The 11,558-nt window shown below is 43.8% G+C and overlaps 1 protein-coding gene across 1 annotated transcript; it reads left to right on the plus strand.

Moving 5' to 3' along the window:
* The first annotated feature begins 5,258 nt into the window (after positions 1 to 5,258).
* On the plus strand, positions 5,259 to 11,315 carry LOC117053998 (retinoic acid-induced protein 3-like). The gene is made up of 3 exons (XM_033162426.1): positions 5,259 to 6,173; positions 9,855 to 9,922; positions 11,183 to 11,315. Exons 1-3 carry the CDS (start codon positions 5,270 to 5,272, stop codon positions 11,294 to 11,296), a joined length of 1,086 nt encoding a protein of 361 aa, XP_033018317.1. The 5' UTR covers positions 5,259 to 5,269; the 3' UTR covers positions 11,297 to 11,315.
* Positions 11,316 to 11,558: the final 243 nt, after the last annotated feature.

The following is an 11,558-nucleotide window of genomic DNA, read 5'->3' on the forward strand; positions in this document are numbered from 1 at the left end:
AGCTCTGCTCAGGTCAGTGATTTATTTATATAACATATTACCTTTTATAGCGACAAATAACCATACACATTATCATTAACTGAATTTTGCATTTATATCCCACCTTTTTCTCTAAGGAGTTCAAGGTGGTTGTCCCTGGTATCATTTAATCCTCTCCACAACCCTGTGAGGTAAATTATGCTGAGAGGCAGAGATCAGGCTTCGAATCCTCAGCCATGAAGTGACCTTGGGGGCCAGTCACTGCCTCTCAGCCTAACCTACCTCACAGGGTTGTTGTGCGGGATTAAATGAGGAGAAGGAGAACCTAATAATAGTAGTAGTAGTAATAATAATAATAATAATAATAATAATAATAATAATAATAATAATAAAGCTGAGAGGCAGTGACTGACCCAAGATCACCCAGTGAGCTTTGTGGCTGAGAGGGGATTTAAACCCTGGTCTCCCAGGTCCTAGTCCAAGGGTGGATCTACACAAAAGAAAAACACACACGCTATAAATGAGTCAGAAATTAAATCGTTATAATAAAAGAAAAAAATGCTATGGACAATTGCCTAAACATTATTATTTTTTTGCTCTCGGGCGCCATATGGTGTTGCATGTTTACAACGCATTCAAAACACTGTTTCTTGACTAATGTAGCTGAGTCCCAACACTCTAACCACTGCACCACACAGGCTGTCGGTTAGGAAGCTTTGGCTCAGTGAGACAAGGAAGACCCAGTTGTGTCCAGTGGACACTTTGTACAAGAGCAATGAAGAGGGAGATGGAGCTTCTGAAGTCCACCAGGATTCTATCTCCCTGACCAGACTTACCTGGTGCCAAAAAGAGAACACAAAAAGAGCCTGATGGAGCCAACCAAGCTCCCATCTAATGCCAGTCTGTTCTCACAGTGGCTAACCAGATAACCTATGGAAAGCCTGCAACTCTTCCCATTTGTGCTTCTCAGCCACTGGTGTTCAGAGGTGTACTGCTTCATGGCAGAACATAGTAATCATGGCTGGCAGCCATTGACAGCCTTCTCCATGACTTTGTCTGATCCTCTTTAAAAGTCATTCAGGTTGATGATCACGACTACCTCTTGTGGGAATGAGTTCCATAGCTGTTCTTTCGTCTGTCTAGAACCTTCTAACATTCAGCTTCATTTGATGTTCATGAATTCTGGTTATATGAAGGAGGGACAAAAGAATTTCTATCCACATAATTCTCCACATAATGCATAATGTTTTATGCCTTGACTATGTCCCCTCTTTCTCACCTTTTCCCTCGTGTAAAAAGCCCCAAATCTTGCAACCTTTCCTCACAGGAGAGTAGCTCCATAACCGTCATTATTTAAGTTGCCCTCTTCTGAACCTTCCCCTCCTCTCGCCACAAGTGTGTTTGCACAATCTCATGCAGCAGAGCTTTTCTAAGTGAAAACATGAATACTTCAATCAAGTCATGGGGCCATTAGAATACTCCGTAGCATGCTGTGACAATTTTCTGAAATACTTTGTTGATAAAACTGCTCAGAGCTGTTCTGACCTGGAATCCACTTTAGGAACAGAATCTATGAGGCGTATCCAGAGCCTCTTCCTGTCTAATTTGTTTCGGATGAGTTTCTGTCATTAACATCTAAGGATGCAGGCTGAGTACTTGTTGCTCCTTCATCACACATGTGTCCACTTGACCACTGCTCATCTCAGCGGGTGAAGGTATGTTGAGGGAAGCTGTTCAGTTTTGATTCATCGTTAACACAACTTTACAGGGAAAAGCAATGACATCTGCTTTCCAGGAAGTAATTGTATGATAAAGCAGTCTACCTCTGACTTCTTCTGGGAAATAAAGATATAAAATGGGTGGTTTCTGGCCAAAGCGTTTGAGCAAGTGATGCTGTATCATCCTCAGGTACTTTGGGATGAGACAGATTGTCTAAATCCTTTTCAATAAGGCTTGCAGCCAGGGCACAAGTTGCCTTGGTCACCCTCCCCCTAATTGGAAATTTTTATCAGAAGGGCTCTGATAGTCTCTACGCACAAGCACCGCATCCATGGTGGTTACGATCATGCCCAGTGTATTTTTAATGGTGTGCTGTAAGCCACGTTGAGGGCCTTCTTGGCAGATGACTAGCCTAGAAATTTGATTGCAAATTTTTAAAAATTGAATTTCATTCTTCTTTATTTTGCTTCTCCCTCCTTTTAATTTCACCACTGCGAAAATGATCCAATCGGAGCAGAAAAGTAATAGCCTTGCAAATCAGTGCACTGAAGTTCCGAGTGCATTAAAATGTATACTTGTCCGCATGCCACAAATGATTCAAACCATTTTTCATGCCGGAAATCTGTGTCTGCATTGCAGGGGGGGGAGGGGGGAATAAAAACCACAAAAATGAAAAGATTGGATGATGCATGAGGAAAAAACGACATTAAGTGAATATCAGGTCCAGGAGTTTATTTCTGACAATGACCAAGCTGGTGGTGGATCAACCTGAATAGGTGTGTCTCCCTGTGATTTTTAGCTGCCTTGGGAGTGTGTTCTTGATCCCCAAAGAAAGCAAAGATAATAGTAATAATAATGTCATAGATGTGTTGTTTTCCCCGCAACGTGTAGCTCAGGCAGGCTCAGTATATTTGCCAAGACAGGCAGGATCAAAGGCTCCCTGTCTCTCACCCTCCAGTCACCAGGGTCTCCTTTTCCCAGCCAGAACACAGCAAAGGTAAGTCATGAAAGTTCAGTTGGCAATTGAGGTGCTCTCTGCCTAAAGCAGTGCTGTGGGGGTGGGGGGTAGATAGGTTTGCTTGCTTCCACTCATAGTGTTTGGGGGCTATTCACATTTTAGGAGTCTTCTCCATAATAACTAGATGAAGTATCACTGAAGGAGTTTGCCCATCCTTTCTTTGAATATACAGAATTATGCATATATGTACAAATTTGCTTTATCAGCACTGCCTTCTATTTCATAATATATCTAGGTGGAGGAAGAGAGCTTCTACAGCTAAAGAGAAGATATAGAAAAATTATGTATTTTTCTTGTGCCACTCTGAAAACTCAGGCTGTTGTTTATGACCCATTGAGATTCGTAGCGAAGCAGGATTTGGAACCCAGGTCTTCCTAGTCCAAGCCCAATACTATATACCAGATATGATTTCAAGCCTCTTAGGCAATAAATATCTTATCAGATGTCCACAAATATACAATTGCCATAACGAGTGGCTAGCGTAATAAAGGTTATTGATTTATTTATCATACTTTGTCATACTTTGCTCTATGGAATCAATGCATGGAGAGAGACTGCCCATCATTTGCCAGGTTAAATGGTGGCAACACTCAGGTTAGAAAAGCTCCCCTGGTGGGCACATTTATCCCAGAGAGAAAGGCTGGATCCAGACTAAGTTAGTCACATTTAGTTAAAATGAATTAGACTTAAGTCAAGACTAACTTGACGCGCTGATTTCAGTGTGACTTAAGTTCAATTAACAGAGTCTAGAGCCAACCCAGGATGTTTGGCTTTGCCAAAATGATATCAAACTATGAATGGCTAGAGAAAAGAATACAGAACACAACTGCTTCCAAGCATTTCCCACAAGGTGAGAACAAGATACAGTGGTACGTCAAGTTGCAGACGCTTCAGGTTACAGACTCCCCTAACCCAGAAATAGTACCTCGGGTTAAGAACTTTGCTTCAGGATGAGAACAGAAATCATGCTGCGGCAGCATGGTGGCAGTGGGAGGTCCCATTAGCTAAAGTGGTACCTCAGGTTAAGAACAGTTTCAGGTTAAGAACGGACCTCCAGAACGAATTAAGTTCTTAACCCAAGGTACCACTGTATACACACCCAACAAAATAATTTGCAGCAGGATGAAAACCAGGATCTGACCTATCACTGGGCAGAGTGAGATGGTTGATTCAGGTAACAGATTCTGATTGAAATTGCAGGGTGGCAAATTTGCTTAGTTAAAATATTTATATGTTGTGTTTTATGGCATAGCGGAAAACCGTTGATTAGTTCAGATATCAAGGTTCATTATTATTCCACAAAATGTATACCACTTTAAAAGTTACTGTAAATCTCATGACCTAGTTTTGCAGATGTGAGGGAGTACAACAGGTGTTGTTAATTGAGCTGTAAATGTAGTATATAAGGAGTGTTGTGTACTCGTCTCTGTACCCTGGTGGGTGGGTCACTGGTTAAAACCGTTTTAAATACATGTAGTTCCCTCAGCATATCTTCTGCGCAGCAGTTGCTCCGCCGAATTTTCATAACAAAAACAACCAAAGGAAAACCAGCGGAGGGACACCTGAATTGTAGAAAATACACAAAACCAGATTCATAAGGAAGTACCGAGGTTTAGAAATAAATGGCATAAAAGCATTGTAAAAAAGGCAGAGTAGCACAATTAAGTCTTCAAGGCATATTTGAAGGGCTCTTTTCTGTACGAAGAGTTGTGCAACAGCACGGCCCTCACCAAGTATTAAATAATAACAACAATAACAATAATGGTAATAAATCTATTCATTTATACTGCTGGCATATTTATTTAAGATATGAATATAGTGCCTTTCAGGTGAACCTCATAAAGCAGTTTACACAGACATAGTAATACAATAAGCATCAGTTGCAACTATACATAATGAAACAGCAAAGGCAAGCTTCAAGGGAGAAGACCTTTCCAACACTAGATCTCCCCTCCCCTTAGAGAAAGATTTGAATAGCCCTGGGGTGGCAGTTGTGGGAGAGGCCACCTCAGCCGCAACACCAAATGTTTGAGTGTGGGCAGTTCTCTAGGCTCCCTTTGGGGGGGGGCGATGACGACGACACCTGAGCACATCTTGGATCACCCCACCCTTACACAGGACTAATTTTTGGTAAATAAAAAAATAGGCTGCCACGAATCTTGATAAAAAATGCTGTGGGTGCTAGCACTAAATGGCTGTTGTGGGGAGCAAAACAGAGTTCACAGAACTGTGTGGGGGGAAAGAGAGGCTCCTTTGTCCCAAAGCAAAAGTAAATCAGGCTGGCTGATGCTGGAGGGCTGTTGGCTACCCCCCCCCTCCATGGAAAAAACAAAACTGGAATATATTTATGTTTTGAAAGTCACCTCGTGTCACTGCTAATTTTTAACCAACAGTAAAATTAAGATTCATTTACGTACCCGCTGACAGCGTTACACATCAGTGTTAGCAATTGCACTCAGATCTTTGGGTCACTGACTACCTGCGTGAAGGTATTTGATCACAATTCTTTATTTTTCTTCCCTCAAGTTTCTTCCCTCAGCTGCGTTGTTTGTCATGGCTGCTAACACCACGGCACCTCCCCCAGGCTGCGGCGACATTGACCCTGATTATTATTTCCTCTGTGACATCTGCGAAGCCTGGGGCATTGGTCTGGAGACGGTGGCTGCTGCAGGGATCCTGGTCTCGCTGGTGCTTCTGCTGGCACTCTTCGTCCTTAGCTGCATGGTCAAAGACAAGACCAAGAAAAGCATGGTCCCCATTCAGCTCCTCTTCCTTCTGGGCACCCTGGGAATCTTCAGCCTCACCTTTGTGTTCATCATCCAGCTCAATGAGCAGACTGGCCCCGCTCGCTTCATCTTACACGGGGTCCTTTTTGCCCTCTGCTTCTCCTGCCTTCTGATGCATGCTTTCAACCTCGTCAGGCTGGTGAGAGGAAAGGCGCCCTTTTCACTACGGTCAATGCTGGTATACACTTTGGGCCTCACTGCGGTTCAGTTGATCATCGCCGTCAAATACATCCTCATCACAGTCGGAAGAGATGGCATCGATTTGGCGAGGATGGGGAGAGAACAACGCAACAAGGACTTTGTCATGCTCTCGACCTATGTGCTCATCCTAATGGGCCTCACCTTTGTGGTCTCCATGTTCACCTTCTGCGGACCGTACAAGGGCTGGAAGAGGCATGGGATGCACATCTTTATCACTGTTGTCTTCTCTAAAGCCATCTGGGCTGCGTGGATCACAGTGCTGTTCATCAGTGGCTTCCCTGGCGATGGTACCCAAAGCAAGTGGGATGACCCACTCATTAGTGTTGCTTTGGTGCTGAACGGATGGGTTTTCCTGATGATGTACACAGTGCCTGAGATCTGTTTTCTTGCTACCCCATGCCAGACTCCAGAAAAAAATCCCCGGAAGACCACAACCACGCAACAGAGCGTTGAAGCAGCGTGTACTCAAGGTATGCAGCTCTTCTGATGTCTGAGTGGATGCGTAAACAAGAAAACCAGAATGGCAGGGATATTTTAAGCTAAGAAATACAGAGATGAAGTCAAGTGGATTACAGTTTAGTATAATTTTAGCATATGAAAATGCAAAAGAAAATTACCATGGTTTGAATCTTGACTAAGACTGAAATCCTGTCCAGTAGGCCCGCAACTTATGCGGGGGTTACATTCTGGGAATCGTACCTAAAACTAAAATCACATATAGCCCAAACCCACTGGGTTCAATGGCAGGTGGGACTGCCAAAGTCTCCCCTCCCCACATTCAACCCCCTTTTTAATTAATTTGTTGTTGTTGTTATGCACGTAAAGCTGAATGTGCACCAGTTAAATGTGTGCTAGTTGTGCACTTACTGTCCTCACTTACTTGGAGTAAGTAACACTTTAACTCACCAAGGCTTGTCCTGTAAATGAGGAACCTCTGGTCCTCTGGATGCTGCTAGACTGCAATGCTCATCAGCCGCAGCCAACGCAGCCCAGAGGGATGATGGGAGTTGTAGTTCATCAACATCTGGATGAAGCCCTGCTTCAATCCCATTGAACTCATTAAGGTTTAAGTTAGAGTAGCTTAACATAAGTACAATTGGTTTCAATGGGCCTAAAATGTGACCAGCATGGTCTGGATACAACTCTTTAAAAAAGAAAATTAGGTCTTAATCCCATTGAAATTAACGGAACTTAAGTTAGTTGTGTTGAGGCATCACTAACTAAGGGCTCATGCACAGTTCCGTTTATCCTGTGTGCAGAAAGCATGTGTTCGAGTGGTTTTCCGCTTGTCCCGCTCTTTCTAGGCACAGTCTGAGTGATTTTCCTCTGCTTTCCCCTGGAAAACTCACTCTTTAGCAATAAATTGGAACCAACAGCAATCTGCAGAAAACCCAATAGCTGTTTGTTCCCATTTATTGCTAAAGAGTGGCTTTTCCCACAGGAAGTAGAACAGGAGCAGCAGGGCAAACGGAGGAGTGGATAGGCCTTTAGTCTGGATGCAACACTCTTAAAAAGAATAAGAACATTAACTATTTTGACTTGTGCATTTGAAACAATAGCAATACCAGATATGCATATTTTGGATTTTTTTAAAAAAGAATATGGTATGCTTACACACGTATTCTCTTGGAATCAAAATAGTGAAAACACTGTACTTACATGAATGTAAAGCACACCATTTTGGGCCAAATTATGTCACAAAAATTAGGGTGTGCATTAGATTTGACGGCACGTTTACATTTGCCAGGAAATACTTTTTTTGTTTCAAGGTTTCGAAAATTGTGGTGCGCATTAGTTTTGATGGCGCATTACATTCATGTAAATATGGTAAGAAGAAGAAAAATCTGTTAATACAAGAAGACCAGAGAGGAAATAAAATGCAAGTTGGATATTTATTTATTTATTTATTTATTTATTTCAAAGAGCCATTTGTGATGACAATACATTTAGAATTTTACCCAAATTCCATTGGTAAAATAGAGCCAGTGCAGGATATATAATTAAAGGCTTTTGTCACAAGGCTAGTCGCCTCTTCTCAAGTTGAGCACTCCCAACTCAAAAAGCAAAATATACATGAGCCAACTTGTTTTTAAAAAATGGAGTGGTCAACAGCAGGGCTACTGGCTCCCAGTACAACAAACAATATTGTTCTACTGCTTTTGCATTAGGATTTACAGGATTATTCAGCAAAGGCTTACAGTGCTTCCAGACTGTCAGTGTTTCAGGGTGGGATTCAACTTACCAGGCTGCACAGTTAAAACTGGTCTGAAGCTCTTGTGAAACAAACCCACTTCCCCCAAAGATCACACTTTTCATGATAAGTGATGGGGAAATGCACTTGGAAGTGTGGGATACCCCTCCTTCGTGCAATGTAATTGAATCTCTCCTCAAACAAATCAGGCTGAATGCTCAATGAACAGGTCATCAGGAAGGGCTTGTTTTGAGTTACAGGTGGGTAGCCGTGTTGGTCTGCCATAGTCGAAACAAAATAGAAAATTCTTTCCAGTAGCACCTTAGAGACCAACTGAGTTTGTTCTTGGTATGAGCTTTCGTGTGCATGCACACTTCTTCAGATACACTGAAACAGAAGTCACCAGATCCTTAAATATAGTGAGGGAGGGGGGTGACTTCTGTTTCAGTGTATCTCATACCAAGAACAAACTCAGTTGGTCTCTAAGGTGCTACTGGAAAGACAAAGACATTGGATTCTTATCTCATTATACATAACAAAGCTATCTTTAGCCATCTCACCCCTTGCCTTTCCCTGCAAGACTAATTGCAGCCGTTAAGAGTCATCAACAGGTTTTCCACACCTATCAGCTGATCACCCATTCCCACCACCCTTCTGAGTAATACCCCTCCCCACTCCCTCACTATATTTAAGGATCTGGTGACTTCTGTTTCAGTGTATCTGAAGAAGTGTGCATGCACACGAAAGCTCATACCAAGAACAAACTCAGTTGGTCTCTAAGGTGCTACTGGAAAGAATTTTCTATTTTGTTTCGGCTTGTTTTGAGCTCATCATCTACTGTACTTAAATTATTGGTTTGGGGCTTGCACTTTGATTCCATGTGCCAACCTGGAAGTGATGCCTTGTGGGTAGTCCTCCTTTGAATCCATGACTCATACTGCCATAGGAAGCTCAGGCTACCCAGGTGTGGCGTTCGCACAGAGCCCCCGGTTGTTCCACAGACTATTGACCCTGCACCACCACAGCGTATGTCTTCCACTGCCACCAACCAAGTTTCCTCAGTAATATATTCAGACTCAGTCAGGTTGTAACTTATTAACAAAGATTCCAGTTTATTGTGAACACAAACAATTTTAAATACTTTGAAACACTGTAATCTGATTCACTCTCTCTCTGTCTCCCCTCTGTCTCTAACTCACTCTGACTCCTATGCCTCCCACCCACAAGAAACCAACCAAACTAACTAACTGTCTCTCTGTTTCCAACAACTTCCAGCTGCTTTTCCAACTGCTTTCCCCCCCAACTGTCTAAACCTCTGGCTAAGCCTTTTAAAAACAGGTACAGTGGTACCTCGACTTACGAATTATTCGACATATGAATTTTTCGACTTACAAATGAAAAAAGTGCCCACACACCTAGGAATTTTTTGACATCCGAAGGACATCCGTTGGCGGTTTTAGATGGGGTTTACTCGACTTACGAATTTTAGATGCAGTTTACTTGACTTATGAATTTTTCCGAATTTTTCGTTTCCAATGCATTCCTATGGGGAAATTGCTTTTTTTGACTTACGGATTTTTCGACCTACGAATGTGCATTCAGAACGGATTAAATTCGTAAGTTGAGGTACCACTGTAGGCTCCGCCTCTGGGCTTTTCTATTGGTCTACCTATTAACCCTTTCTCTCCCCAAGTACAGACATTTCCAAAAGAATGGGCAAACACCACACCAGGCTACCTGAATAGTTATGCCACCAATGTCAGTTACTGGCAAGCAGCTTTGTGGCAACAACCACACTGCCGGGGGGTGGGGTGTCAATGTGCTCCTCACTCTCCTGCACTGAGCCACCATCTGGAAATTGCTGGCATAAGTTGAATGTTTGAATGGAGCCCCTGCCAGGCTATAGGTGCCAGTTCTGTAGCATTAACCCTCTTGTTTTTTCCCCACCCTTATTCATTAGCCCCAGACAAAGAAGGAGCTGAGGAAGATGTTTTGCTCCTCACAAAGGAGAACCGCTTTCAGTCAAAGGTAAATCTGCATTTCACTGGAAAAATAGGGCAGGTGTAGTCAAATCATGGTGTTGCAGTGGAAGAGCATATCTGCAGAAGGTTCCAGGTTCATTCCCGAGCATCTCTAGGTAGGGCTGAGAATCCCCAGTCTGAATCCCTTGAGAGCAACTACCCGTCAGAGTGTAGACAATGCAGGTCTAGATGTTCAATGGTCTAATTTGGTGCAAAGCAGGTTCCTGTGTTGGGTCCTCCCCCCTGCTCCCCCCCCCTGCTGTCCGTTGAGTGAGCTTTTTGCTTCTTCTTTTTTAATACTTTTGATTCCAGCTTCCTGGCATGGCTATTGTCAGAGACTGGGCAGAGGAGGAATGGTGGAGACTGCCTCCCCAGCCTGACCCTTCCAGGGAAGAAGGAGACAGTTCAGAATTACAACAGGGATTTGAGGGAGGCCACGGGTCAGAGGCAAATGAGGGGGAAAGCTGTGAAATAATGGGAGAGGAGGAGGAGGAAGAAGCATGAGGGGAGAGACAGCTGACAGACTCAGTGTCTTTAGAAAGCATTCCAGACCCACCCTCCCAGAACCCAGAGGGCATTAAAAGTAGGAGAGCAGAGAGCTCAGAGGCAGAAGACACAGATTAGCCACCATAGGTAAAGGTAAAGGGACCCCTGACCATCAGGTCCAGTTGTGTCTGACTCTGGGGTTGTGGCGCTCATCTCGCTCTACAGGCCAAGGGAGCCGGCGTTTGTCCACAGACAGCTTCCGGGTCATGTGGCCAGCATGACAAAGCCGCTTCTGGCGAACCAGAGCAGCGCACGGAAACGCCGTTTACCTTCCTGCTGGAGCGGTCCCTATTTATCTACTTGCACTTTGATGTGCTTTCGAACTGCTAGGTGGGCAGGAGCTGGGACCGAGCAACGGGAGCTCACCCTGTGGCAGGGATTCGAATCGCCGACCTTCTGATCAGCAAGCCCTAGACTCTGTGGTTTAACTCACAGCGCCACCATAGGGATGACGTATAATGGGAGAGATGGAGAGGGTGGGGTTTCACTCGGAGCAACGGCATAACTCCAAGAGGCTGCATTTCTAAGCCTCTTTCTCTGAATATAGAATAAAAAGCATTGGTAAGAATTTCCTCGTCTTATCTGTTCCTGGCAACCTGCCGTGAGGGGTTGGATCGTCTGAAACTTGACAGCTATCTGTTTTATAAATGGTTTAGTCTTTAGTTTGTTGGCTTTCCACTTTCTCCAGGACAACTGACAGGAAATCCTCCTTCCTTTCCAGATCTTTGGATCCAAACTATGTTTCCAGATTCCTCGGGCTACCCTGCAGCCAGCATACAGTCCAAGTGTGGTGGCGTGTGCTGAAGCCAAGGAACCGAGAGCAGACATCCATTGAGTGGAATTGAGAAAGAGATGTCTAACGGCTTGCTGAATCATGGCTGTTCCCTTTGTCCTTCAGCTCCTGCTTCTCCAGCATGCCCCACTTTAAGCTCAGCTTCTAAATTAAAACAGTCTTCCAAACATAATCCACTGTCCCTCATCATAACTTTTCTTTTTTCTGGTCACATGACTGTGATCTTCTGACTTCAGATATCTTTGAAGATTCTGTCCTATTTGTGATTCTAGAGATTGGGGTGGCAACCAGGAGTTTCCTTAGT

Source organism: Lacerta agilis, chromosome 10, assembly GCF_009819535.1.
Source record: "Lacerta agilis isolate rLacAgi1 chromosome 10, rLacAgi1.pri, whole genome shotgun sequence".
NCBI classification, from domain to species: domain Eukaryota; kingdom Metazoa; phylum Chordata; class Lepidosauria; order Squamata; family Lacertidae; genus Lacerta; species Lacerta agilis.